The sequence below is a fragment of the Rhinolophus ferrumequinum genome, chromosome 28 (genome assembly GCF_004115265.2).
Source record: "Rhinolophus ferrumequinum isolate MPI-CBG mRhiFer1 chromosome 28, mRhiFer1_v1.p, whole genome shotgun sequence".
In the NCBI taxonomy this organism is placed as follows: domain Eukaryota; kingdom Metazoa; phylum Chordata; class Mammalia; order Chiroptera; family Rhinolophidae; genus Rhinolophus; species Rhinolophus ferrumequinum.
In genome coordinates, this window is record NC_046311.1 from 749,861 (window position 1) to 777,206 (window position 27,346).

General features: G+C 52.5%; 2 protein-coding genes and 1 long non-coding RNA gene across 10 annotated transcripts in view; 2 read left to right on the forward strand and 1 right to left on the reverse strand.

The window, feature by feature from the left end:
* The window catches only part of ACSBG1 (acyl-CoA synthetase bubblegum family member 1), a 34,209-nt gene extending 19,644 nt beyond the window's left edge, over positions 1-14,565 (forward strand). For all 5 annotated transcript variants that reach the window (XM_033100004.1, XM_033100003.1, XM_033100005.1 and 2 more), the window contains 12 exons: positions 1,662-1,885; positions 2,289-2,377; positions 2,596-2,716; positions 6,724-6,804; positions 6,894-7,043; positions 7,348-7,524; positions 8,199-8,380; positions 9,167-9,397; positions 9,999-10,216; positions 11,545-11,684; positions 12,093-12,339; positions 13,940-14,565. In XM_033100004.1, the coding sequence (XP_032955895.1) occupies positions 1,662-1,885; positions 2,289-2,377; positions 2,596-2,716; positions 6,724-6,804; positions 6,894-7,043; positions 7,348-7,524; positions 8,199-8,380; positions 9,167-9,397; positions 9,999-10,216; positions 11,545-11,684; positions 12,093-12,339; positions 13,940-14,025 (1,946 nt within the window). In that variant the 3' untranslated portion in view covers positions 14,026-14,565. The remainder of the gene's footprint in view (positions 1-1,661; positions 1,886-2,288; positions 2,378-2,595; positions 2,717-6,723; positions 6,805-6,893; positions 7,044-7,347; positions 7,525-8,198; positions 8,381-9,166; positions 9,398-9,998; positions 10,217-11,544; positions 11,685-12,092; positions 12,340-13,939) is intronic.
* Positions 14,566-14,829: 264 nt separating this feature from the next.
* IDH3A (isocitrate dehydrogenase (NAD(+)) 3 catalytic subunit alpha) lies at positions 14,830-27,266 on the reverse strand. Of its 2 annotated transcripts, none has more exons than XM_033100008.1 (11): positions 27,163-27,266; positions 24,728-24,790; positions 22,751-22,834; positions 21,136-21,250; positions 20,022-20,209; positions 19,485-19,618; positions 18,758-18,860; positions 18,599-18,663; positions 17,570-17,654; positions 17,010-17,162; positions 14,830-16,178 (listed from the first exon to the last, which is right to left on the reverse strand). In XM_033100008.1, exons 1-11 carry the CDS (start codon positions 27,187-27,189, stop codon positions 16,095-16,097), a joined length of 1,101 nt encoding a protein of 366 aa, XP_032955899.1. In that variant the 5' UTR covers positions 27,190-27,266; the 3' UTR covers positions 14,830-16,094. The 2 variants fall into 2 exon arrangements, with proteins under 2 accessions (XP_032955899.1, XP_032955900.1); XM_033100009.1 differs by having other exon boundaries at positions 24,752-24,790; positions 27,163-27,255.
* LOC117018803 (uncharacterized) lies at positions 21,263-27,148 on the forward strand. Of its 3 annotated transcripts, none has more exons than XR_004422322.1 (4): positions 21,263-21,669; positions 22,448-22,695; positions 25,290-25,379; positions 26,516-27,148. It is a non-coding gene; the product is annotated as an uncharacterized LOC117018803 (long non-coding RNA). The 3 variants fall into 3 exon arrangements; XR_004422323.1 differs by lacking the exon at positions 21,263-21,669 and having other exon boundaries at positions 21,678-22,695; positions 26,516-26,723; positions 26,866-27,148; XR_004422321.1 differs by lacking the exon at positions 21,263-21,669 and having other exon boundaries at positions 21,678-22,695.
* Positions 27,267-27,346: the final 80 nt, after the last annotated feature.

Genomic DNA, 27,346 nt, shown 5'->3' on the forward strand with positions numbered 1-27,346 from the left:
TCTCTTGGCCGGGCCGTACGGTATTACGTCGAACTTTTTAAGAAAATGCTAAAGTGTCTTCCAGTCTTACCATGTTACGTGCTCACCACCACTGTGCCCTGCTCTGCTCAGACATAGGATGTTTGTGAACTGCAGGGGCTAGAAACTAAGAGGCTGATCGCTGGGGCCTCCCAGGCTGGGGCCCTGGGGTCCGGGGATGGGCTAGAGACGCCTGAGGAGTGCTGAACGGGCCCTCAGCAGCCCGTGGCCACACCTCCGCCACAGGGCACGGTGCCTGGGAGGTGGTCTCGACCTCTGCCATCCCAGGCCTCCTCTCTGCCCTGACTGCATTCCCGCAGGCTGGCGTGCCCCTGCTTGTATATGCCCTTCTGTTTGTGTCCCTCGTCCCCCACCCCTGGCCTCCACAGGACAAAGAACGGGCTCACCTATCCCAGCCCCAGGACCTTTACCTCTTTCTGCCAACCTCCGGGTCCACATGCCACCTAAGAGTGTCAGAGGGGAGGGAGGCGGTCATCCAGTCCGTCTGTCCACTGTCACAGGGCACCCTGTTGGTGCCACCTCAAGGCAGACATCTGACAAGGTGGGACCTCTCCCCGTCAGCATGGGTCCGGCCAGCAGGTGGCAGAGCAGCCCCTGTTATCCTGCCTCACGCCCACAGGTCATCTCTGAATGCCCACTTTGTCCACAGGGAGAGGAGGCCCCATGGACAAAAGGCTCCACACCTCCTGTCCAAGCCTCCTTTGCAAACAATCCGGAGGACTTGGAAAAGGGAGGAAGGACAAACGTGTGCACCTGTTGAGCACAACTGTACGCAGGGCTCTTTCATGTGCACCATTGCTTTTGACCTGCATGTCATCCCTGAGAGCCAAATCCCCCCTATCTGCTGAGGAAACAGACTCAGGTTAAATGGTTTCCCCAGAAGCTCACCTGCAAATGGTGATTCTCTGTCCCCACCTGATCCTTCAAGGTTGGGTGGTACCCAGAATAGTGTCCCACGTGCGAGCTGTGGCTTCACCTTCCTGGCTGTGTGACCTTGGGAAGGTGTCTGAGCCTCTCTGAGCTGCAGCTACCCATCTGTAAAACTGAACGAGACTCCTGTGGGAGGGGCTCAGTGTGTGCCTTGCACTCGGCAAGAGTGAGCGAGGACTGTCTGGTTCCTTCCTGGGAAGGGAGACTTCTCGGCTGGATCAGACTCGCTGGTGCGGCCCCCTCTAGCCCCCTGGCAGGGTTGCTATGTTGCTGCTTTGACCTTCTGTCCAATTGGGTCTGTCCCCAACGCACTCAGGAGGCAGAGGAAGGGTGGAGCCTCTGAAGGCACCTGGAGATCTGACAGTCCTGCTTTTCTGAGGCAGCCCAAACCCTGCACTGACTGCCCCGCCTCGGGGGTAAATTCCACCTGGGACAAAGACAGGCAAAGGCCTAGGGGCGTCAGTGTCCCCAAGGCTCTCCCTGCCCTCCCGCTCTGTCCTCTCCTCTTCCTTGCTCGTCTGTCACGGCTGTCAGACCTGCTCTTGCAGGCAGCGCCTGCCTGTCCCAGTCCCTGGCTTGTCTGCCACCCCCTATGGCAGGTGCCCAAGCATTGATGGGACCAGGGGAGGACCAGGGTGCCCTGGGGACAGTCTTGGGCTGGTCTGACTGCAGCTGTGGTCTCCCCCCCGCAGAGGAAGCGCTGTGGACGACTCGGGCCGACGGGCGCGTCCGCCTGCGCATAGAGCCTAGCTGCCCACAGCAGCCCCCCTACACTGTGCATCAGATGTTCTCCCAGGCCCTGGAGAAGTACGGGGACCTCCGCGCCCTGGGCTTCAAGCGCCAGGGCTCGTGGGAGCACATCTCCTACTCCCAGTACTACCTGCTGGCCCGCAAGGCTGCCAAGGGCTTCCTGAAGGTGAGGAGCCCTCCAGGCTGGCCTTTCCCTCCTGGGCTTGCCTGCCAGCCCTGGGCCCTCACAGGCCTGCTCCCGACTCCCCACTGGGCCAGCCCTGAGACATGACTAAACCGCGGGTGGCACGGAGGGCTTCACATTGACTGGGCCCTCACCAGGTGCCAGGCACCTGATAGGCGCTTTCCATTGGGATCCCATTCCAGGCGGTTCGGAGGCCGGGTGCTGGGCTGAGGGTCTGAGGCCCTGGGAAGGCCCTGGGAGGGGCAGCAGGGGCTGCTGAGTGACTGACCCCCGGGGCCTTCTCTGGGTGGGCCCTGGGGGTCTCCCTGGGGCCTGGAAGCGGGACTTGATGGGCCCGCGGGCCCCTCCCCTGCCGGCTGACCTGGCCTGTCTTCTCTGGCTGGAGCTCGGTCTGGAGCCTGCGCACAGTGTGGCCATCCTTGGCTTCAACTCCCCGGAATGGTTCTTCTCGGCAGTGGGCACAGTGTTTGCAGGGTGAGTGACTGGGGTAGGGGCAGAACCTCCAGGAGTTGGAGGTGGGCAGAGTGGAGAAAGGGTCGTTCCACTCTGAGACCCCACCTCCTCCCCAGCACTCCATCTCTTCCCTGTGGGAGCCCTGCCTCTCCAAGCCGTGGGAACTCCAGGGGGCCGGGGGCTGGGCCGAGGGTGGCCGTCTGCACCTGCCCAGACACAGAGCCTCTGGTCCCCTGCAGTGGCATTGTCACCGGCATCTACACAACCAGCACCCCGGAGGCCTGCCAGTACATCGCCTACGACTGCCGTGCCAACGTCGTCGTGGTCGACTCGCAGAAGCAGCTGGAGAAGATCCTGAAGGTTTGGGGGAAAGGGACGGCAGGTGTGGGGGTTAAGGCTGGGTGTCCTCATGGACCTCCAGCTTGCAAAGGACTTTCCACTGTCCCCATCCCCGCCCCTTGCAGAGTTCCCTTACCCTCAGCAGCAACCCCCATGCACTCACACAGAGCAAGGCAGGGCAGTGGCTACCTACCCGTTTGCCAGGTCAGAAAACTGAGGCCCACAAAATCCAAGGGACAAGACCCTCTTCACCCGAGAAGTGGGTGACAGGGCCTGGGCTAGACGCCCAGCCAGCCTGCTGCCTCCCATGGCTTCCCCTTCAGGGTAGGGTCCCCGCTGTGGGGCTGGGGTCCTCTGCCGGGAGGAGGGTTGTGTGCACTGGGGTGGCTCTGGGCCCTGACACCTTGAGCCCTCAAGTCTGACTCCCGGTGGGGATGGGGTGAGGGGCCACAGGGCAGGGTCGGACCACCCAGCTCAAATGCTGCAGCGTCTTCTGCAGGCATAACGGCACAGCAGGAGCTCCAAGTGCCTCCTGAGCCAGCTGGGTCTTTCGGGGGGTTGGTGCCTCCTGATTCAGGTAAGGCTCTTCCTGACTGGCTCTGTCCCCATATGCTCCAGTGCACCATGCTGGTGTGTGGTGGCCTGGGGACACCTGTGTGCTCGGCTGCGCCCAGCAGGCTGCAAGACCTTTGAAGCAGGTCGCCAGTACTGCCCGCGGGTTCCTGACCCTCGGGTTGGCTGATCCGTGTGTGTGTGCCCTCGTCTACACCATTTGGCGATTATTTTGAAAAGCCCCTTTTCACAGGCCCTATGCACCTACTTTGTTTTGCTAAGGACATATAAATGGGCTCAGTTGTACCAGTGAGGGGGACGTCCTCCTTGGGGGTCCTCTTTCATCTCTTCCCCTCTGAACCCTGTGTTTTCAGCCTCTCACTCTGAGTGTCTCCATCTCTGCAACTTAGATAAATGCCTGAGATTGGGAGAGGAGGTAAGGGTGTAGATTATGGGGACCCCAGTGAACGGCTCTGGGAGGCCCCTTCTCACCCTCCCTACCCCAAGCACCAGGCCCTTCACTAGACCGAAAGGGGACGAATATTTAGAGGGTAGTGGCAAGTACCTGGCCTGCCGGGCACCCTGGCGCTCGGGGACACTGATTTCCTCAGGAATGGTGGCTTCATGGGCCCCAGCCCCAAGCAAGAGCTGACGCACCCCTCAACATGTTACTCCTGTCAGAACCTCGGTGGGATTCTGAAACTGTAGACCTTCAAAGTCTCCCTGTAGATGTTGTCCTGTCCCCAGGGAGACAGCCCCTCCATGCAGAGGGGGTTCATCTAATCCACATGAACCCCCCAGCCCCATTTGCAACGAAAGAAACTGAGGCCCAGAGTTAGGTAATTACACAGATTAAATGTGTGTTATGAAAGTTTCCAAGCAAACAAAACCATAGAAGCGAGCAGTGGACCCTGATACAGCCTTCTTCTGAATTTAGTCGTCATCAGTCATCTCCACACACGTCAGCAATGCACCTTTTTGTGAAGGCAGAACTCTGGCCTTGTCCTTTCTGTCCCCAGAGATTCCCATATACATCTCTAAGAAACAGGATGTTTTTCTGAAATAATCACAGGAACTTGGTCACATCTAACACAAGTAAAATGTTTCTTTCACGCCGTCTACTACCCACAGTGCCCTGACAGCCGGTTTGTTTGAATCAGGACCTAAAGCCAGCCCAGTCTGCCTGTGCCAGTGTCACAGAGCCGTGTGGCCCTGACCTGCAGCCTCAGTGCCACCAGGGAGCCAACTAGAAAGGCAGATGCTCAGGCCCTAGCCCAGACCCACGCATCCGAAACTCAGTGTGCGCCCAGCACACTGGTCCACACGTCCCCGGAGAATCTGACACAGGCGCGAGTGTGAGAACTTCTAGAAAGTAGGTCAGCCCTCCCGAACAGCCTCCTACTCTCGCTTTGTCTGACAGCTTCCTCTCGCTGTTGCTGTCCAGCTTGTTCCTCCAACCTCTGCAGCTCCTGTTACATCATGGGCTTCATGCATTTCACATTAAACATTTGGGGGCAAGAACACCCTGCGGGTGGCGCTGGTGGCTTCATATTGTGGCTCTTGTGCAGGTGATGTCAGGTGGGACCACCCGTAGAGATGCTGAAATTCATCAGTGGTCTTAGGTGGCCACGTGCTCATCCCCTGTGACATTCCCCATCAACCTTTCTCCTTTGACAACCTTTGCCAGACTTAATTATTTCATGAGCGGCGACAAAATGTTGGTTTTCTAATCATCAGCTAGAATTCTTCTTCCAAAGGAAGAACTTGCTCTCATCACCAGAGTTCTTTGCTACCTGAAACACCCTTTGGTACAGAGGAGGTGTGGTGCTCAGAATAACGGTCTACAAGCATACCCGGGGTAGGTGTTCTATAAACGTTAGCAGTGTCAGGTTGGTCGCTAGTGTTACAAGGTTCAAATCATCTGCAGCCCCGTTGATTTTCTGTCAGATGCTCAGAAGCGGAGTGTTGGAATCTCCAGTTACTGTCGTGGGTTCATCTATTTCTCCTTTCAGTCTGTCAGTGTTTGCTTCGCGTGTTTTGAAGCTGTTCCGTACGTGAAGGTTTAGAGTACGTTCTCTGTGTGAATTCACCCTCAGTCATTAAGAAGTGACCCTCTCTATCCCCGGTAGCAGTTCCTGTTCCAAAGTCCCTGTGTCTGAAATTAGGGTTGCCCCTGCAGATTGCTCATGAACAGTGTTTGCATGGTGTGTATTTTTGCATTGTTTTACTTTTAACCTATCTGTATCTTTATGTTTAAAGCAAGTTTCATGTAGACAGCATATAGTTGGGTGTTGCCTTTTTATCCAACCTGACAAAATTGTTTATAAATTTACCAGTAGGCTATTTGCTATTTGTCCCATCTGTTCTTTTGATTCTTTTCTTTTCTGACTTCTTTTGGATTGAGTTTTTTGTTTTGTTTTGTTTTTCTGGTATTCCATTCTATCTCCACTGGCTAATTAGCTACCCCTCTAGTGTTTGCTCTTAAACCAGCTGTCAAGAGACACTGTGGGTGGTAGATGATGTGAAAGGATCGTTTTACCATGTTTCCCCGAAAATAAGACCTAACTGGAAAATAAGCCCTAGCATGATATTTCAGAATGACGTCCCCTGAACATAAGCCCTAAGGCATCTTTTGTAGCAAAAATTAATAGAAGACCTGGTCTTATTTCGGGGAAACATGGTCCTTGAGTTAGACATGACCAAGTTCCTGTGATCATTTCAGAAAAACGTCCTGCTTCTTAGAGATGCATTCAGGGAATTCAGGGAAGGCAGTAGCTCAGACACAGGCTCTCTGGGCAGGTTTAGCCAGTTCCCTCCAAGGCTAGTTCAGCCCCACACTCACACCTGGCCCTCTGGGGTGTCTGCCCGGTGCCTGGTGAGGTCCCTCCATCTGGCTGCCGGACACGGGAATGGCTCTGGCCGCACGTGAGCCCTTGTTTGACTCTAGCCTAGTCACTGTTCTGCCTCCAGCTTCGTGGACTTTCCCCTGTGCTTGTGCAGATTCGCTCTGCAGCCAAAGCCTCAAGAGGACCCCTGAAGAGATTTCTAGAACACCTTCTCTACATAGTTCCCTCCTTTCCAGTGTGTGTCCCGCAGACTTTAGCCGCCTCGGTGTTCCTGAACTCTCATCTCTGTCACTCAACTGAGTTCTGTCTTCTCCCTGTGCCGCCTCTGCTCTCCCTCTCAGCCTCTCTTCACACAACATCCTTCTGCGCTGGGGGCTGGATCAGTTTGTTCACCAGGCCCCAGCTTGTTTGGTTGTCGTCTAGAAGAGAGTCATTCTCATGATGGGATGGGAAAGCTCTGCATGCAGTTCACTGGCCTGCTGGGTCAAAGGTCAGAGCTGGGAGCCCAGCCGACCTTTGCCACAAAGCGCCTGCGGGGCAGACTGACACCTGGAGACGGGCTCTTCTCAGGAGGTGACTTCATTTATTTATGATTTTATGAAACCTCATTTCTTTTTCCTGTTAACACAGATCTGGAAAAACCTGCCCCATCTGAAGGCAGTAGTGACATATGGAGAGCCTCCTCCGGAGAGGATGGCCAACGTGCACACGGTATGGGCAGAGGACCCTGGGCACCGACCGGTGGCGTGTCTGGGCCCTCCCAGCTGACCGGGCCGCCCACTCTCTCCCTTCGGCCACAGATGGAGGAGTTCATGGAACTGGGGGACCAGGTGCCCGAGGCGGACCTGGACACCGTCATCAACGCCCAGCAGCCCAACCAGTGCTGTGTGCTTGTCTATACATCTGGCACCACCGGGAGCCCCAAGGGCGTGATGCTGAGTCAGGACAACGTAAGGCCAGTGCCCACATGTGGGAGGGGTGGGCTGCGAGCGGGGAGGGCAGTGGCCCCAGCAGCCCCTGGGGAGGCTCCTCTGGCCCTTAGCTCGGGGCTGGGAAAAGTAGGACAGCCCATCAGTCTGTGGTTCAGACAGAGCCCAGCAAGAGACAGGAGGCCTCTCCATGCGGGTTTCCTGCAGAGATGCCCAGGAGGCTGAACACCCTGGGGGTCCCCCAAAGAAATAGCCCACGCCCCCGGGTGGCCACAGATGTGAGCTGGCTCGCAGACACTGCCGGCTCCGCCCGCCCACCCTCCAGATCACGTGGACAGCGCGGTACGGCAGCCAGGCCGGCGACATCCAGCCGGCAGAAGTCCAGCAGGAGGTGGTGGTCAGCTACCTGCCCCTCAGCCATATCGCCGCCCAGATCTATGACCTGTGGACCGGCCTGCAGTGGGGGGCCCAGGTCTGCTTTGCCGAGCCTGACGCCCTGAAGGTCGGTGTGCGGTCTGCCCACGTGGGCGTGTGGGGATGTATGCCAGGGCCACCCTCGTGTGCACTGGGGAGTGTGCATGTCAGAATCTTTTCAGCTGCAGTGAGCTCAGCCATAAGTGACTGGACAGGAAGGGAAACTGATGCCATCACCTAAAGGACATGAGTCAGAGTAGTCCCTTGGGGCCATCACTATCGAGGTGGGGCATCCTCAGAGTAAGGTCACAGATGGGCACAGGTGGCCTGCCCCGCCCTGCACCCCATCTCATCAGCTACACCTATGCTTTGGGTCCTTGTTTTAACCATGAGAACTTTCCCAGAAGCCTCCCTAGCAGACTCCCCCCCCCACCTGGCATCTTACTGGCCCCACTTGGGTCACATGTCCCCACTAAACCAGTCACTGCTTAGCAGGACAGGATATCACCTGTGTTACATGTGATAACTCACTGGGAGGACTCACCACCCAGGACAGGGGCCCGAGCTACTTCTGAAGCATCTGAACAGCGTCAGGGTTCTGTTGGCAAAGAAGCAGTAAGTTCCAGCCACAGTCCGTGCCCCAGGCTGTGTGCACCTGTCCGCACACCTGTGCAGGACGCCTGTGTGGTGTGCAGCTGACGAGGCAGGGCCCCTGCTCCTGGCCGGCCCTGACCTGCAGCTGCCTGTCTCTGGTGGGAGCAGGGGAGCCTGGTGGACACTCTGCGGGAGGTGCAGCCCACGTCCCACATGGGCGTGCCTCGGGTGTGGGAAAAGATCATGGAGCGCATCCAGCAGGTGGCAGCCCAATCCGGCTTCATCCGGCGCAAGATGCTGCTGTGGGCCATGTCGGTGACGCTGGAGCAGAACCTCCCCTGCCTGGACAGGTACAGCGAGCAGGAGGCCTGGGGAGGCAGCAGGGCTGGGTCACAACCCCAGGACACAACCCAGGGTCTGCTGGGCCAGGCCTGTCCTGATCCCACTGGCCTCAGCTATGCGGACCCAGTACAGAGGCCCCAACAGAGGCTGGGCTGGAGCTCCTGTCCTCTTCCCAGGCCCCACAGGAGTCACCCCAGCTTTTGGTTCTGACTTGAGGACTGACTTGCTCCGTCTGGGATGCATTCAGCTCCGTGGTGGCTCGAGAAGGGCCCGGTGAGCGAGCGCTCAGATCGCTCCTGCGGGAGGGCCGGTGGTATAAATGTGGCCTGTTGTAATTGAGTGTTTTCCACGACTCGTGCCTGTGAAACTGCGTCATGTGTCACGAGACTCATGAGCACGTGTCTGCCCTCACAGCTCCTCCTCATAGAGGTGGAGAGTAACTGTGCATGAGTGACCCAGTCAGGGGCTTCGAATGGGCCCGCACACGTGTGCGTGTGTGTATGCTTCCCTGCAGGTGTGCATTACTGTGTGTGCAAACTTGCATGCATCTGTTGCTTGTACACAGCTGAGTCTGTTGGTCTGGCTTCCTGGCTCAGGACATGCCTGCACACAGCTGCACGCACACACACTGCGTGTGCCTGCATGTTCACAGGCGGGGCTCTTAAAAATCCATAGTCACGGTGGGGTGGGCATGGGCGCCAATTAGTCGGGACAGCTAAGTGGCCGGCCAGTGTGTACCCACTGAAAGCACCCTTGGAATGCGAGTGTGGGACGTATTCTCCTTCCCCCGCCAGCGACCTGAAGCCCTTTACCGCCAGACTGGCTGACTACCTGGTGCTGGCCAAGGTCCGCCAGGCGCTGGGCCTCGCCAAGTGTCAGAAGAGCTTCTATGGAGCCGCCCCCATGACCGCGGACACACAGCACTTCTTCCTGAGCCTCAACATTCGCTTGTACTCAGGCTACGGCCTCAGTGAGACCTCAGGCCCCCACTTCATGTCCAGCCCCCGCAACTACCGGCTATACAGGTGCGGCTTGCTGTGGCACCCCTCGCTTCCACAACCTGGGCGGTTGGACCTTGGGGTCCCCGAGTGCCGACAGTTCCATCCTGGGCCACGTCCCCTGCCAGGCCTGTCTCGTGGAGGTGGCGTGTGCCACCCTGCCACCGGGTCTGTGGTTGAAAGCAGCCATACAGCCCTTGACCCCTGAACAGAGGGATTCCCCTATGTCCCTGTCCAGGGGGAGGGCTGAGGGTTTCCCAGCACCGCGGATGGATCAGACTCCACGTGGAGTGGCGGCCCAGGGCCAGCCCTCAGCGAGGCAGGGAGGGCAGTCAGGTCTGGGAGTGAGCTGAAGGATCCCGTCCCTGTCTACCTACCACAGTGCCTCCGGTTTTCCCGGCAGGATTTCATTCATTCATTCATTCATTCATGCATCCATCCACCTAAAAACCTTTCAGTGGTCCTACTTCTCGGCCTCGGTCCCGTGTAAAATACAAAAAGCCTGGGTGGGGACACCTGACCACTGGTGAAGACTGAGAGGTTGGGGACCCCTGGCTCATGGTGGGGGCTGACAGGCTTGGAGGAACCTGCTCCCTCTCACCAGACCTCTGGGCCCCCCCACCCCCAGCTCTGGCAAGGTGGTGCCTGGCTGCCGGGCGAAGCTGGTGAACCAGGATGCAGAGGGCACCGGCGAGGTCTGCCTGTGGGGCCGCACCGTCTTCATGGGCTATCTGAACATGGAGGAGAAGACACGCGAGGCCATCGATGCTGATGGCTGGCTGCACACTGGTGACGTCGGCCGCCTGGACGCCGACGGGTTCCTCTACATCACCGGCCGTCTCAAAGGTACGAGGGTGCGGTGGGTGTGGTGTGAAAGGCACTGCCACCCCATTTATGCTGCTACGAGTCCTGAGCCCTGAAGTACAGCCACCTTAATAGACATCACTTTACTTACTCTCGTCTCCTGGGGGGCAGTTTCTGTTCTTATCCCGACTTCCAATGAGGACGCCCAGAGAGGTTATGTAACTTGTCCAAGGTCACCCAGCTGGTAAATGGTGGGGCTGGGATTCAAGCTCCCTAGAGAAACAAGGCAAGTCTGCCCAGAGGATCCGAGGGCAGAGATATTACGTATTTTATGTGCAGACATGAATGTGATGTAGAGTAGAATACAAATTGGATATTAAATTTAAAGTGAAACTTGAGACTTCAAAGAAATTTTCCATGAAGAACTTGGTTCTCCCAGGGAAATAAGTTGGGAGAGGGCTTTGCTGACTTTGTCCAGTGGCTGTCACACCCCGTTGTCCACTGTCCACTGCACTGTGGGCTCCTTGCTGCAGTGACGGTCTCGCTCTGTTCTGTGCCTGGTGTCAGTACGAGATCTGTGCACAGAAGAGGCCAAGTCATCGCTGTTGAATTAGCTAGAATTGGGGGGGCAGGAGTGCAATCCAGCCGAGGTCAGTCCAGGTGTATTTGGTAAATACACGAGGTCTTGCCATCCAGCCTGGACGTAAGCCATCGTTCAGGGGACAGACCACTACACCGAGGGCCCAGACATACCCAGTACATAACTGGATGGAAGAAGGACGCCGTGAGCAAAGCTCAGAGGAGGCATCTGGTGTGTACGATAGGAGTCCGAGCTTCTTGAAGGGACAGCTGAGCTGGTCTGTGAAATAGGCGAGAAGGGGAGAGGGCGTCCCCGTGGGAAGGTGTTAGCAAGGTGAGAGGTCCCAGTCGGTGGGGAGGGGCTCGGACTCTGGAATGGCACTGCAGTCAAATCAGCCACGTGACCTTGGGCAAGGGACGTAACCTCTGTGCCTGTTTCCTCGTTTGCTTCTTCATAGGCCTGTGGTGAGGGTTAAGGGATTACTGCACGCGCAGCACTTAGCATGGTGCCTGCACATGATGGGTGGTGGTGACCACGCCAAGGCAGGGAGGGGGAGACATGGGAGTTCAGGGTGAGTTAGGAGGCCCACTAAGGAACCGGGTCTGGTAGGTGAGGTATTAGAGCTGCCAGTCCTGGGAGAGGAGGAGCATTTGTCCTCTCGGCACTGCCACCGTCCCCCAGCAGGTGTGAGGGCTCCCCCAGTATCCAGCAGTGCCGCCTGCAGCTCCTGCCTCCGGGGCTGGGCCGAGGCTTGAGTCCTGGCTCAGCGGGGCCGGCCTTGCCTCCCCAGAGCTCATCATCACAGCCGGCGGGGAGAACGTGCCCCCCGTGCCCATCGAGGAGGCTGTGAAGACGGAGCTGCCCATCGTCAGCTGTGCCATGCTGATTGGGGACCAGAGGAAGTTCCTGTCCATGCTGCTGACCTTGAAGGTGTGTCTGGGGTTCAGCCAGGACACGTCTGGGTCTCAGGACTTGGTTCTGAAGTAGCCAGTGAGCACTGGCCGCACTCAGGGGCAGCCGTCGCTCGGGGAAGTCCCTTCGGCCCTGAGGTACAGTTCCCATGCTGCTGGGACGTGTTCCAGCACAGGCCAGTCAGAGTGCTGCTGCCCTGTGCCCCCCAGCAGGTACTCGGGCCGCAGCTGGTGGGTGCGGCAGGGTTATGCTCCCTGTCCTGGATGGTGGTTTCCCTGAGGTCTTCTGAGTCTCGGACCACAGGGGTGCACAGCCCGGGCAGTGGCCTCCTCACCCCAGAGCCAGAGCACAGTCACCCGCCTCCTCTAAGACCAGGCTGCGCCCTGCACCGCGAGGCTCAGTCCTGACCCCATGTCTGTCCGTCAGTGCACTGTGGACCCGGACACCTCTGACCCCACCGATAACCTGACTGAGCAGGCCGTGGAGTTCTGCCAGCGGGTGGGCAGCAAAGCCAGCACAGTGTCCGACATCGTGGGGAAGAAGGACCAGGCCGTGTACCAGGCCATTGAAGAGGGCATCCAGAGGGTTAACCGGAACGCGGCTGCCCGACCCTACCACATCCAGAAGTGGGCCATCCTCCAGAGGGACTTCTCCATCTCGGGCGGAGAGTTGGGTAGGTTTGGTCTGGTTTCACTCCCCACTGTTCGTGGCGCTGTGTGGGAGGTCAGAGGCCATGGCAGAGCCTGGGAGGTGCCCATCGGGAAGCAGTCATGGCCTGCAGAGGGTCCCTGGTGGCACTTTGGGTGATGGACCCCCACCTCCTTCCCGTGGGAGGACACTGACGGCTCAGTGCGTGGGCTGTGGTTGGAAAAGCCTGTTGCAGGTACAAGGTATGTGCTGACCTCGTTAATTTGAACATACACTTGACTTTGCTTTGCCTCAGAGACCACCAGGTAGACACAAAGGCCCTTTTAGTGTCTGGGCTGGAGACACCTGGCTCTAGAGAGTGACCACCATAATGTGTCAGGTCAGCTGCTATGACAGGTGAGGGCGTGAAGCCCTCTGGACCATGTCCACAGAACCAGAAAGTTCTCTGGTGCGGCCCCAGCTGGATGGATGCAGTTGCTCTTGGCTGTCACATCTTGGGGTGGGGGGGAGTTATGGTCCAGGGACATGGATGGCTTCTTCAGGAGAGTCCCCTGGTCCAGATGCTGAACCTAGACGCACTGCCCAGTAAGGCTGGAGCGTGTCTGGCCGTCCAGTCTAACCACACACACCGTCAGCCAGACCGTTATCCTCTCAGCACTTTATGTAAGTGACGCTGAAAACAATGTAAAAATAAATAAAATGCACATACTTCATGGGGGAAAAATGACGCTGAAGTCTCCAGTTCCACAGCTAAGAGTGAGTTCTCACAAAGGGGACGTTCAGCTGCCCGGGACCTCGAATCAGAGCCCTTTGTGCTTTGCGGGGAGCTGCTCGTAAAGAGCATGGCAGAACCCTCCCCGGCCAGGCGTCCCCCAGCCCCTCCCAGGCGGTCAAAGTCCAACACTAAGTGAACTTCCACTGAAATGCATACATGATCTGTTAGTTATCGTGTGTAACAAGTTACCCCAGAATTTAGCAGCTTACAGCAGTAAGCGCTCATCTTAATTTCTGTGGGTCAGAAGTCCAGGCAGCTTAGCTGGGTGGTTGTGGCAGGGGGTCTCACGAGGTTACAGCAAACAGCGGCGGGAGCTGGATGGGCCGCTTCCACGCTTCTTTCCTGGCTATTGGCCAGAGGCCAGGGGACCTCTCCATAAGCTGCCTTCGTGCCCTCACCACGCAGCAGCTGGCTTGTCCCAGGAAGAATGACCTGAGAGAAAGCCCAGGCCAGAAACTGTAGTCTTCTGTGGTTTGGGTTGATTCCTTTATTCGTTGAAAGGACAGAACAGAAAACGCACTGAGGATCAGACGTGGATGCAGTCAAGGATTGGGTGGATGTGGCTCACAGCTGACTCCGCATGTGAGAAACTGCAGGCCTGCTAACCGTCCTCAGAAGTGACAGACCATCACTTCCTGGGTTCTGTTGGCCACCTAGACCGACGTTGGTGTGACGTGGAAGGGGCGACCACCAGGAGCAGGATGCTGAGGGCCGTCTCCGAGGCTGGCCACTCGGTTCTCTGGCTTAATCCAGTTACAGGACTTGCGGCGGGCCTCTGGATCTTTACCTCACACCTTCTCAGGTTTCTAGGAGCCTAGGCCTCATTCATTTCTTTCCGTTTCTCTTTGAGGTCCCACGATGAAACTGAAACGGCTCACAGTTCTGGAGAAGTACAAAGACATCATCGATTCCTTTTACCAAGAGCAAAAAATGTGACCCAAGGCCGTCCTTCCAGTGTCCCCTGAAGACGGCAGGCCTCCCAGAGCGTTTTCCTGAGTGCAGGTCTTCAGTCTGGGCGCATGGACTTCTGGCAAGTCTGTTAGGTCTCGGGTCAGGTATGGCACCAGCATTCCATTTGCCAGGACTTGTGCCAACAATAGCTGACAATTCCGAGAAGCTTCGCATGTGCATAGTTGTAAGTGTTGCTTTTTGTTCAGGTGACATGAGACCAGCTCTCATACCAGAAGGAAAGGGCTGACAGAATTTGGCCTTAGTTCCAGGTAGATTTTATGGGCTGCTGGCTCGCTCAGCAGGCCAGCCAGTGGCAGGGAAGTCGGCTCGTATTACTGCCTGCAAATGGCTGTAACTCACTCACTCACTCACTCTGGAATCTTGTTGGACGCTGCCGACGCTGTCACTCCAGTACCAGGCGCCCCTCCACGCACACACCGGCTGACTTGATGCTTCGTAGTGCTGCTGCTGCCTACTGGTATTTAATGTATGATACGGATATTAAACGCTTTAACAGAACTGTCAGCAAGTACCTGATTTTCTTTGTCACTTGAGCAGGTGGGACGTCCGCGTGGTGGGTACTTAACCCGCAGTACTACCTGCATGAGCATGGTGCCAGAGGTGCCAGAGGGTCAAGGGCAGCGTTCCAGCGAAAGCAGCCAACTCTGCAGGTGTCACCACCTGGCCACCCAGCTGCTCTGACACTTGCAGCAGCTATCCTTAGCGCAAGCCGAGTCACAATGACTAAGGCATGTAACGGGAAACAGATAGACAAAGCAGACATCTCCGTCAGTTTGGGAATTCTTTATTAGTGTAAACCCAAGAATAGTTAGCATAATCCAATAAAACAGAAGCGGCAGCTGAAACAGAGTAAAATACGTGTAAGATTGTAAGTCTCATTACAAGCCTTAAAAAGCACCCAGACAGGGATACTGGTTGTTAAGAAATCCCCATGACCTGGGTACATTATGCAAAGCCACAGGTTTGCAACGTTACACAAGGGGCAACGGAAGACATGAGTTGCCTTTGGTTTGAGGCCAAAGGATAACTGTTCATGAAAATAGTGACTTGGTGTCAAAGAAATCATGCTGGGGGCCAGGGAGGAGCTGGGGGCACGAGGAGTGCCTGAAGGCTTAAAGCTGAGCCCAAGTCCCAGTGCTGAGTCTGTTGGGTCTCTGCAACCTGGTCTCCTACCCCTGGTGCCGAGGGGAGTGGGAGGGGGCAGCGCTGACAATAGCCATGTGGTCAGGCCTTTTAGCAGTATCAGCTGGAGTGTGACACGTGTGCTGCGGGAGTGGTCAGCTCCCACGTACCACTCAGTCAGTCCAGGGGCTCAAATGCTGTTACGTATGATGCTTAACGTGTGTCCAGTGAAAAGGAAGTATCACCCTCTACTTCGTTAAAAGATCTCGCCAAGAACAGGAAATTGCAAGGTAACAAAATAATCAAACAATACATTTGTCTTTGTAGCCAATATATTACCTATGTCTTATTAACAAAAATTATAGCTCTCATATATTTCTTCAATCTGAAGTCTATTCATACTCAGTAATTCATATAATGGACAGATCTCTCAATTTTTCCATATAACTAAGAAATACACCATATTAACTGTTTTTGATGTGAACTTTCCTAGGAAATGTCTCTTGTGCTATTATGTCAATAATTCTGTTTTATTTCTATTATATTTTTCATAAACCAAGGAAAACTTTTTCTTTAAAAAGTTAGATGTTTTCTCTTATTAATTCTGTATCATATTTACAGCTGAGGAAAAACTGTTTTAACGCAAGTGTAAAATGGCAATGATAGTCTGCTTAGAGTTTACAAAAAAATGTATACCAAATAGACATTTAATAAATAAAAGAAGCACTTGGAAAGTCCTTTAAAGCAGGCCGAGGGATGTCACCTGCATCGTTTGCACAGATTTTGTTAAGAAAAGCCGGATCTAACAAGAGGAAACAGGAAACCAAGCGCACACAGAACGGGACATGTCCTAACACAGGCTTACGCGGCGTCCGTTACGAGTGACTGATCAAGTACCATCTGCAGAAGCGCTAATCTAAATCTTTCACTCGGCGACAGATCTCTTCTGTGAAGTCTGAGCATTTTGAGTTGCCTCCCAAGTCTTTTGTTAAGCTCTGAGAAAAGGAAAAAACAAAAGTGAAAGTGTATCCAGCAAGGATATTTCTGTTTAAAGCCCCCGTGAGATACCAGTTGAGCAAGGTACCTGGCTGTGCCCATAGCCACGTGCCTACCCCAGGAATACTGGGACAGTCCCTCTGTCCACTGAGAAAACATCTCATTATGGACATCTGATGAGAACAAATCTAAACAAGAGGTTTCAGAAATCCCTTGGAGTATTTTTAAAGTTGAAAAATCTTAAGACATATTTCAGTATGTTTTTGGAGGCCGGGAAGCAGATACTATACTATGGTAGTTGTTAAATCACCAACTCTTAAACTTCTCTTTAGGCAAGAATGCCTCCCATATAGCCAGTGTTTGCTGCCAGCCTGTCCTCTCTTCACTGCCAGACCCGCCTCAGCGTCTGCAGTTCCCTCGCATCCACAACTGAAGGTCCTACTGTGTAACTGAGGCACCTGCTGGGCTGTACGGTGTAGCTTCACAAATAGTGTCAGAGTGACAACGAACAAAATCATATGCCCTTCAATATGACTGTTAGACTTGAAAAACAAGCCTGGATTTCTTATGTTTGGGCTGTAAGAAGAAATTTCAAATTACATAATTTTTTTTAAAAGGAGCCAACCTTGAAAACATGGTCAGTGAAATAAGCCAGTGACAAAATAACAAATAACACGATTCCACGGGACCGGCTGAATCCCGGCCCCGCTGGTCCCGCTGTACACCGGGCTTCGGTGCTGCTCAGCCCTGGTAGCCATGCTCGGCCCTGGGCTTACGTGGGCGCCCACGGGAAGCGCCGTCCCACAGCACGTGCGACGCGGGGCGCGTACCTTCCCGTCCTTGATGGTGGCGAAGCAGGCGGCCTCGATCCTGGCGCCGTGCGCCTGCAGCCCCATGTGGCGCAGCATCATCACGGCGCTGAGCAGCAGGGCTGTAGGGTTGGCCATGTCTTTGCCCGCGATGTCGGGGGCGGTGCCGTGAACCTGCCGGGAAGCGCAGCGGTCGGGGCAGGGCAAGCACACACACACACCCCCTAAGGGGCCCTCACCACCTGTCCTCACGGGAGGACGGTTACTGAACAGCGGCCGTGCCCAACTCCTCAGACAAAGCCCTAGAAATAAGGCCGCAGAGAAACAAAGGGCCAAAGTAATTTTTAAAAACTGCAAACTATGCACTAACCCTCTTTTCCTGTGAACCTTTGGTCAAGTATTTTAACTGAGGAAGGATAGGTAACAAGGATACAAAGTAAACGGGAAATGAATGAATAAACCAAACTTACGTAAAAACCTAACCAAGGCATCATTTCCTTTCAACAACTGGAGAAACTCAAAAGATACTTATGCAGATCACCACTTCTGGGTTCCCAGGCCATTCTGACTGGAATCCTTACCGACTCGAAGATCGCGACCCCATTGGCGCCAATGTTCCCACTGGGTGTCACACCGAGACCTCCAATCAGTCCTGCACACAGGTCACTGGGGGCAGAAGGCATGTCTGGGGTGTTGGTGTGAAAAGTAAAACATCTCATCCAGCACCCAGACTTCAGTGTTTCAATACCATCCTCCACTAAAAGGAACCAGGGCTCCTTGGAGAAAGGGCTGAGTCCGCGACTGAGGTTAGGAAGATACAAGATGAGCCTAGAGCATCTGGCTGTGACAGCTCAAAGGGACGATCCCTGGCCAACTTGGGACAACCTAAGCATGAATAGGAACGATAGTGCTGGATGTAATCACTGAATAAAGAGAAAACTTGAGTCCTAATTGATAAATAAGTAAACAGATACACATGAGACAAGGAAAAGCTTATCCTTACAGTAGAACACCCACTAATGAACGTAATAAATGTAAGAAGGAAATGATGGACTCAGAAAATTACCATTTGGCCAACAGTGTGTGTGTGTGTGTGTGTGTGTGAGAGAGAGAGAGAGAGAGAGAGAGAGAGAGAGAGAGAGAGAGAGAGAGAGAAGAAGGAGAGAGGGAGTAATACCGTGAAAGTTATAAAATGTTAACATTTGGGTAACCTGGGTGCTGAATACACAGGAATTCTCTCTACTATTCTTGCAACTTTTCTGTAAGTTCTGAAATTATGTCAAAAGTTACAAAAAATCTGTAAAAATGACCACCCATCTACCTAGCTCTGCATAAAACATTGAAGTCAATCACCCATCCAACCAACAACACCTGAAAAATGTGAAGGAATGAGCGATCAGGGAGCACTAGCCCAGAGCCGACAGGGAATGTGAAGGAGGGAGTGAGGCACCCGCCTGTGACCACTGGTCCCTCTGCCTGCCTCATCAGGGCCCGAGTCCTAGCTCACATCAAATGCTGTCTTTTATAACACTTGATTGGAATTTTTAAATCAGTTTCCTTCCGGACGTTTATAAATAAGCTGTAGGCTAAAAGGGCACAGCCCGACTCACCTCAGGATGTCTCCATACAAATTTGGCATAACAAGGACATCGAACTGGGACGGGTCTTGTACCATCTACGAGAAGCACAGGTGCGTTTGGCAGTCAGTATACAGCGCACGGACACACTGCGCTCCAGACAGGGGCAGGTCAGTATGCAAACGTACTTACGTTCAAACACACTGTATCAAGGTACATCTCATTGAATTTGATATCTTTACAGTTTTCTGCAACTTCCCTGCATTTTTGCAGAAAAAGCCCATCGGACATCCGCCTGTATTTAACCAAATAAAAAGTGTCGAAAGCAAAAACTTGTAGAAAGAAAAGCATCAAATCAGAGAAGTAAAGTAAGTGCAGGAAATTGAAGTTCCAGAAGCCAAGACGTGTGACTTCAATTATAGTAAACTTGTTTTTTAGGCAGTAGTGTCATCCAGCTCCATTAAGAAGGCCAACTTACTCGATTATTTAATACGTGGCTTTACTACCTTCCACACTCAACACCCTCCTTAGGTCGGGGACCCATTTCTTTCTACGTCAGAGACTGCACACTGGCTCTGAGGACTTAAGCCGCCAGTGACACAGGTGTCACTGCTCCGTCAGGTGTCACTCTGTCAGCACAGGCTGCCTGGGCCCTGAGCACGTGGCCACTGCGGAACCACGCCCACTGCTCTCCTGAAACCTACTGGCCTCAGCACCTGGGGCCCCAGGGTCCTCAGCTCCTTTCTCTGCTTCTTCCGGGACCTGGATTCCTGCCCCCAAATCGGCTCCAGTCACTGACCCCGTGAGGCCCTTCACATGGAGGTGGCGACAGAAGCACCTGACCGAGACACCCGGCCCAGTGAGCTGGCTGGAGAGGGGAGCGGAGGGCCGTCCGGGCCTCGCGCCCGCAGCGACTCACATGATGTTGGCCTTGTGCACGGCGGTGACGTTGCTCCGGTGGTTGTTCCGTGCGTATTCGAAGGCGAACTCCGCAATGCGCCTGCTCGCCTCCTCGGTGATGAGCTTGATGCTTTGCACAACTCCATCCACGATCTGAAACACACAAGTCCTGCTCCTGCAGAGGGCACGGGACATCTGCAGTGCGTCGTGCGGTACCCACGACCATGGCTCGCGTCATGCGGCCCGTCGTCAGTGGGGTTCACCATCACCCAGCCCTGCGAGGCAGGGACGGGAAGCCTCCATTGCAGGGAGGGCTGAGGTGCAGACACGGTCGCCTGCCCACAAGCGCCCGTGAAGTCAGGATGCAAAATTCAAACAGGGCACGTTCCCAGGCCCCATGCGCTGGTCCTCCTGGCACCCGTGTGGCCGGACGCAGGACCAAGACAAATGCCCCACCTCACAGCGGTCAGCGTGAACTGCCCCTGGGAATCTGAGCAACTGCCACGTGCATGAGAAGCAACCCAGCCAAGAATAAAAAGAGCCTCCACAAACATACCACATGCTCGATTCCACTGTACTCCCCTTCTGTGTTCTCGCGAATGGTGACAATATTTACGTCGTTGTAAGGGGTTTTATAGCCTTCGATTGAGACACATGGTCGGACATTTGCATAAAGGTCGAACGTTTTACGCAGCAATAAATTCATGGATGGGTGGCCAGCTGCTATTGGGGTCTTTAAAGGGCCTGTAATAAAGAAGAATCCCCAGATGACAAGGATCTTTCCTTCTTCTTTATAAACACAAGTACATAATGTTTACTTGAGATTCCTTTTTTTTTTCACTTTTCAATCAGGGTTGTATTTAGAGCCCTTTCTTTGGACATGAAGTAGCTGTGTGACACGTCTAACAGATGCTTCACGCACCAGGGACACTCGCACAATAGAACAGGAGTTGTTTGGAAGGACACACGGGTACCCTGTCTCTGATGTTCTCTTCGTCGGGAATGAGTCCGTCGTGGCTGGCCACCCTGAGGCGCACCCACTCCCAGACTCACCCACTGACCCGCTTAGGGTGCCTTGTGAAATGTGTCTGCCTCTCTTCACGCGCCCTCAGAATCAAATGGAGGAAGAAAAGCTCCTCGTGGAAGCTTTCTGGGACATCGGCCGCATTCCTTAGTCATACTGAGCACCTACTGACAGGCCCAGCACCATGCCAGCTGCTGGACACGATCTAATCCTCACCACCCTCCTGTGAGGCACCAGCTCTATCAGCCATTTAAATGCAGCGGAAAAATCAAACAAAACCAAGAGTAAGACGTCTGTGGAGGCCTCCCAGCCAGTAAGTGGCAGAGACGAGATTCAAACCTGATCTGTCCGGATTCAAATCTGTCACCTCATGTCCTTAATCTTGTATTAATTAAGATAAAATGTAAAAGGTATGCAAAAGATAAATGTTGGTGAAGATAAATGTATACTGTCATTTGACATTGGCCAGTAATACTTAATGTTTTTACCGGGGAAAAATATGTCCCAAAATAAAAAGCAAAGCATCTTACTATGAGTAAGTTGCTTCATAAAAGGCTGGCTTCATTTAGCTTAAATGCATGAACGTTCCAAAATGTAAGAGTGGCAGCAGAAATCGGCGATGACATCAAACCCACTGCAGGGCTACCTTTGAGGCCCATCTTGTTCTTATCCATGGACTCTTTGGCTTCTGGAGGGATCATCCACTTTCCTCCTGGTCCTTGAATGGCAGTGACATTCCGCTCCTCCCACTGAACGGGCACCTGTATGCAGAGCACAGCACAGTGAGCTGGAAAGGCTGAACAGACTGGCATTCATACCACAATTACAAAGAAACTTCTTCACCTCTGGATACGGACTGGTGAAGACACACAATAAAGCTCCAGAAGGTTCCTAACATGTAGGAAGAGATGTCGTTCTCTATATGCCCAGAAGGACCCTCCACAGTTTCCCATCCAGTCATACTCCTAGCTGCCACCTGTCCACTTCTTGTTTGCACAACTCAACATGGCTATAATTAGAATATTATCAGAAGGGGAGAAATGGTTCACAGAAGTGATACATGGATGAACTTGAAAACCTTATGCTAAGTGAAAGAAGCCAGTCATGAAAGACCATAGATTCTAAGATTCTATTCATATGAAATGTCCAGAATAGGCAAATCTATGGAGACAGAAAGCAGGTTAGTGGTTGCCAGGGGCTGGTGATGGGAGGGGCAGGGTGAGCACGGTGTGGGGGATGGGTAGTGCTTGCTAACAAGTGTGGGGTTTCTTTCTGGGTGATGAAAGTTTTCTAAAATTAGATTGTGGCGATGGCTGCACAACTCTGAATGTACGAAAAACCACTGAATTGAACTATACACTCTACATGGGTGAACTGTGCAGTACGTGAATTATGAAGGGAACAGTTTTAAGATATAAGCCAGTGTCATCCTGTCTTTCCACATACACCCTGCAACGTGTACACACACATCTGGCAGCCAGCACACTGAGCGTGCACTAGGAATAACAGAGGAAGACGTGGTCCTGTCCACCGCGTACATCTCAGTGAGTGACCATATTTCAGTTCACTGGGGGAATGTGCTAGAGTAGAAGCAGAATCTCCTCTGCAGGAGTTTTAACAAGGAACTCATAGGAAAAACAACGTACGTGTAGTTTCAATAAGTTGCTTTCCTTGATTTATAGCTGTTGGTATCATGACAAACACTAATTTAATCTTACACATTATATCACCTAACAGCTATAAATAGTAATAATAAATCATCATATCAAACAAAGTCCAAAGTTCCTACATGCCCAAAACAAAAGGATTATAAGATGTCTACCTGCATTGAAGACTGGGCTGTAAGAATAATAAAACCTTACACTTGATGATGTACCACATCAGGAATTTTTTAAAAAATCTTTCAAAACCTCCTATGTAGTGTTTTGAAATACCAGTTGCATTCTCCTGTTTGGCAGGAAGGCAGAAAGAGGCAGACAGTAATTTGGCAGGGCTGGGAGACCTCGAACCCAGGCAGGGTGCAGAGACCCTCGAACACTGCGGCAGTGCTCTGATCACTCGCCAGAGCCGGTGCCATGTGGTGGCTGGAATCACCCATGGTGACAGCAGTGAACACCGCTGTGCACAATCGTGAAGACTAACAGCAGACCTTACCAGCTTCATACAAACGGGGACAATTCATCCTAAAGTTCACAGACTCCAACTGGTAAGGAAACTTTTCTACAAGTTCTTATTAAGGTATTTTTTTTAAGCCCACTTACTTTAGCAGCATCAAAAATCTTCATAACTGCAGCTGAAATTTCTGGGCCAATACCATCTCCAGGAATTAAAGTTACTGTCTGAACCTGAATATAAGAAATCAAAGAAGACAGTAAGAATTGACTTTTGAAGGTCTAAAACAGAATGTCATTGACAGGGAAATCCAGCTTGGGGGGGGGGGGTGTCAAGAAGACCCAAATGCCGTTAAGAAAACAGACCTACCTCCCAGGGCTCATCCAAGTGGAGGTAAGAATCAAGACTCCACAAGTCTACTCTTTACCTGACTTCAGAGGTAGTAAAAAGAACTCCAGTGATGTTCTTTAGATAAAAAAATAAACTACTAAGTAGACTTCCCCATTGATACTACTTTTCACACCAGCTACAAAGGGACTCATGAATTCAAGTGCGTAAAACCAAAGAGAGCAAAAAATTTCAACATTCTCTCTAAAATTTAGATGGCTTCTCATGGAGGCAAGTGCTTTCCTCGCCACTGGAGTCCTGGAAAGTTTAGTTTCTCACGCAGCTTGTTCAGTCTCACAGAACACTTCCCGACACACTCCCAGAATACCACTGAGGTCTGTTTTGGCACTCAGAGAAGACGAGACTTCACATCAAGAGAGGGTCTCCATTTTTCTGAGTTCCTCTATGAAACTGGCTCCTTAATGGCAAATGTAATTAAAATGAGCTCAGTAAAGTTTACATGTAACCAATAAGAACAGCACGTGATCATACATGCAGAATCTGAGTTATACTTAATGTATTTATAATATAGCATCAATAATTTATTTCAAAGGCTTCAAGCAAAATGAAGCCAGGCGTTTCAAACACAGATATAAAAATGGGTAAAGGGAAATGATGAGAGGTTTTAAATGACCTAAGATAACATTCAGACCCTCTCCCTCCACTTGGAAACCATACATCCTTATTTGGGGACTTCCCCACCTGGACAATGGTCCCTGGCCATATTCATTTGCAGTTGCCTGAGCTACTCTTTTTAAATCCCAGAGTCAAGTTTCCCTGGTCTTTTTGCCTTCCAGTGATACTCCCTGAGCGGGTGGACTAATTGTTTCTGAATGTTTCTGTACAGCTGAAGAAATCTTTGTAAACATTAGTTTCTCTTCTTATATCTTTCAAATAGAACACCCTTCCCACCAGGCTAATACTTGTTTTTAATGCGTAAAAATTAAATAATAGAGTGTAACGGTCATATCATTAGCTTTCGGAACATGTTTGAAACGCTCGGTTCACTGTCCTTGGGCTTGGAGAGGAACCTCATTCTGTATCTTTGCATTGCTCATGGGCTCTGCTGAGCCCAGGACCTCCTGGCTGCTGCTTCCTGTTCTCCCAACATGTCATGACAAGTGTCATCAGGCCACCAGAAAAATCTTCTTTATTCCATAGTACAAACCGTAAATGGGGGAAGATGTAGTATGGCCTTGCAAATCCCTCCTGGAATAAGATGTGATGTGGGAGTACAGGAATAATGCAATCCTATCAAATTCTATAACCAGGGGTGAAATAGAAACAGATAGGAAGTCACTGACCCACAGTGTTAGAATGTTCTAAAAATGTGGCGATCACGCTAATTGGCGATCACGCTACTGTTTTTAGGGAAGCTCGCAAAATAAAAACGCAAAGCAGGCTTTGAAGCTTCTCAACAATTTTCTCTCATGTTGTATTAGTTTTGAAAAACACTGTCTTCCCAAAATGAGATTGGGAAATAACAGGCTCAAGGGAAATTTCTATCTATTTTTAACAAGTCTCCTTCAAGATATTAACGTGACAGGCTTACATAGCCAGCTGTAATATAATTCTTTTAAATGTGACCTAATGGATTTGTGCATGTTAGCCAATAATTTTTACAGTATAAATATGGCCAATTTTCCCTACTTTTAAATAAATGGAGATAAAGGGCTAGATAATAAATCTTTCTTGAGAAACTTCTAAAAGGAAAAAATAAAAGACGTAATTATACTCACACCACCAGCAAAACCTCTGGTCACCTGTTTTGGGTTGTGGAATGCCCCCAGCAGCCGAGAGACCTGTGATAATATCAACAAAGAAATGTCATTAACAGAATTAAACCATATGCAGTGAGAGGCAGAAACAAAGCCACTGCTGATGGCTGCTAATGCTGCAAGTTTGCAGAGATATTTGGGAACTTCCGAGGGACATTTTCTCATATATTAGGTCAATGTGGCTACCTAGTTCAGATCTGAAAACCTGAATATTCATTTACCTTTGTTTTGAGAACTTAAGTACTATCTGCTTTTAAAGTCCATTTTATGAATAATTTGTTAAAAGATGTTGGAGGTGGATTGAAACTATACATTTTTTAGCTCAAACATTGGGTTTTCCTCAGAGGATCTGCCCCTGAGGCAACTTCTACTCCAGTCCCTAAGGGGGGAAACTGGCCCAGCAGAACCACAGAAGTCACATGACTGTCAAAGGTCACACAGGGAGTCCGTGTCAGAGGAGAACCTGGTCTTGTGATTCCACAACCCAGCACTGTCTCAACATCTATGGGTTTTTTCCTTGTAGACACTAAAGGGAAGACATACTGGCAGCGCACTGATTATCAACTGTGCTGCTTTCGTTCCTTGTTCTGAAGGCTGCTCGCACCTACCCCAGGTGAGTGTGGTGGTACGTGTAAGCTCAGTGGTTAAGGCCCTGACGTCTGTTGACACAGAAGTTGCTTCACCTTGAGAAGCAAATGTGACCTAACAGTTACCATCACACAAATCCAGGTGCGAAGAGGTAACAAGCAGAACCCAGTTACTGAATAAAACCCTACTGACGTCCAAGAACTGCAGTCTGTTTCATGACTGCAAGATATGAGTAAATACGAGGTATGATCAAAAACTACGGTGAATGTTTAAATTTAAAAAAAAATACATTGCCATTAATCCCCCTCGCTTTGAACACATCCCATCATTCCTGCCACTTCCTTTCATGTCTTTAGTTGCGCTATCGTGACTGCCTCGATGTCCTGAATCGATGCAAAATGTTTACCTTTCATGGTCATTTTGACTTTGAAGAAGAGCCAGAAATCGCATGGTGAATAAGGTGCATGAGGACACACTGTAATGTTTTATTTGAGAGAAATTGCCGTACATCAGAAGCAATGTGTGACATGGTGCGTTGTCACGATGGAGGATGATTTGGGGCACACTTTAAAACACTCCTTCTCTCAACAGTAGCTCACACCCGACTGACCGCACCGAACAAGTTGAAACTTGTTCGAGGTTCACTAAGGTTCGAGGCTCCGCTTTCCATATTGAAGATCCCTGCCTTTCCGTTGGATGGCAGGTGACAGCAGCATTCCCCATAGTTTTTGATCACACCTCCTATGTTGATAGCTAAGGACGCTTCAGGTGTATGTTCCTAATGCAGGGACTAGCTGCTTTCACAGTATTTTATGTAGTCATTAAACAACTCTGTGAAGTAAGTGTATGTAACAGATGGACATACTTAGGCTCAGAAATATAAAGCAATTTGCTCAGGATCCCGTAGCCAATCAGTGGCGATGCCAGGATTTCTACCTAAGACCCCTACATTCCTGTGCAGAGCTTTTTCACTAAATAACAGTGCGTTTAGTAACAGTGGACCTCACTTTAAACTCAAAAGACAAAGAGTATAAAATTCTACAGGAAAAAAATTGTTACTTATGGTAGATTTCTAGGGAGCGGCTCTTTATCAGCCCCAGGAGACTCACAAGAGCCCGTTTTTCCCTGTACCTGTAATCTGGAGTGTGACCTTGTCCCTAGAGCAGGCAGAATGGAACTAAGAACTAGGAACACCAAGACGCCTGGGTTCCTCGTCGGGTCTGACACCGACTTCCTGCGTGACCTTGAGAATGACCTCTTCAGGCGCGTCTTGAGCGCCACCGAGAAATCAAGGAGCCGCAGAGATGGTCTTAGCCCTGAGCTGACGTGGGGGCGGAAGCCCTCCAGATCTCAGATTCTCACCAAAAAGGTAAAGGAGGCGCTACCGCCCTCCCTCTACGAGGGTACAGGTGGTAACAGGGTGTCCGTGTCCTTCGAACGGGACACAGTCGCAGGAGCAGCCCGGGGAGGGCTGGGGGGCCTAGCAGGAAGCGGACTGGGATTTCACACAGGACCTCGCCTGCCCGGCACCCGCAGCCCGCGAGGGGACCCGGCTCCACCGAGCGCAGCGCGGGAGACCCGGCCGTCAGCAAGGAGCGGTCCAGCCTCCGACGGGCAGCTCAGCGCGGGGCCTGGGCTCCGGCCTGGGTACCGGGAGCAGGGCCGCGCCCCTCCTCGACCTTGACGCCGTCCCCTTCGGGCGCGGCCGTCCGGGTGCGGGGTGCGCACATCCGCGCGCTGGCCACGGAGCCGCCGCCCCATCTGGCCCGCCGATCCACGCGGCCGCCGCCCGCCCCCCGGGCGCTTACCTTGGACATCCACGCGGGCCCTGCCATCGCGTCTCCTCACCGCGGCGACAGCGCGTCCTTAGTGCGCAGCCGTGCAGCCCGCGCCGGCCCCGCCTCTGAAGCCCCGCCCCGGGCCCGCCCAGGGGATTCTCCACGCCGCTCAGCGGCCGTTGGAACACGCACCGCCTCCGCCGGCCAGTCGCGG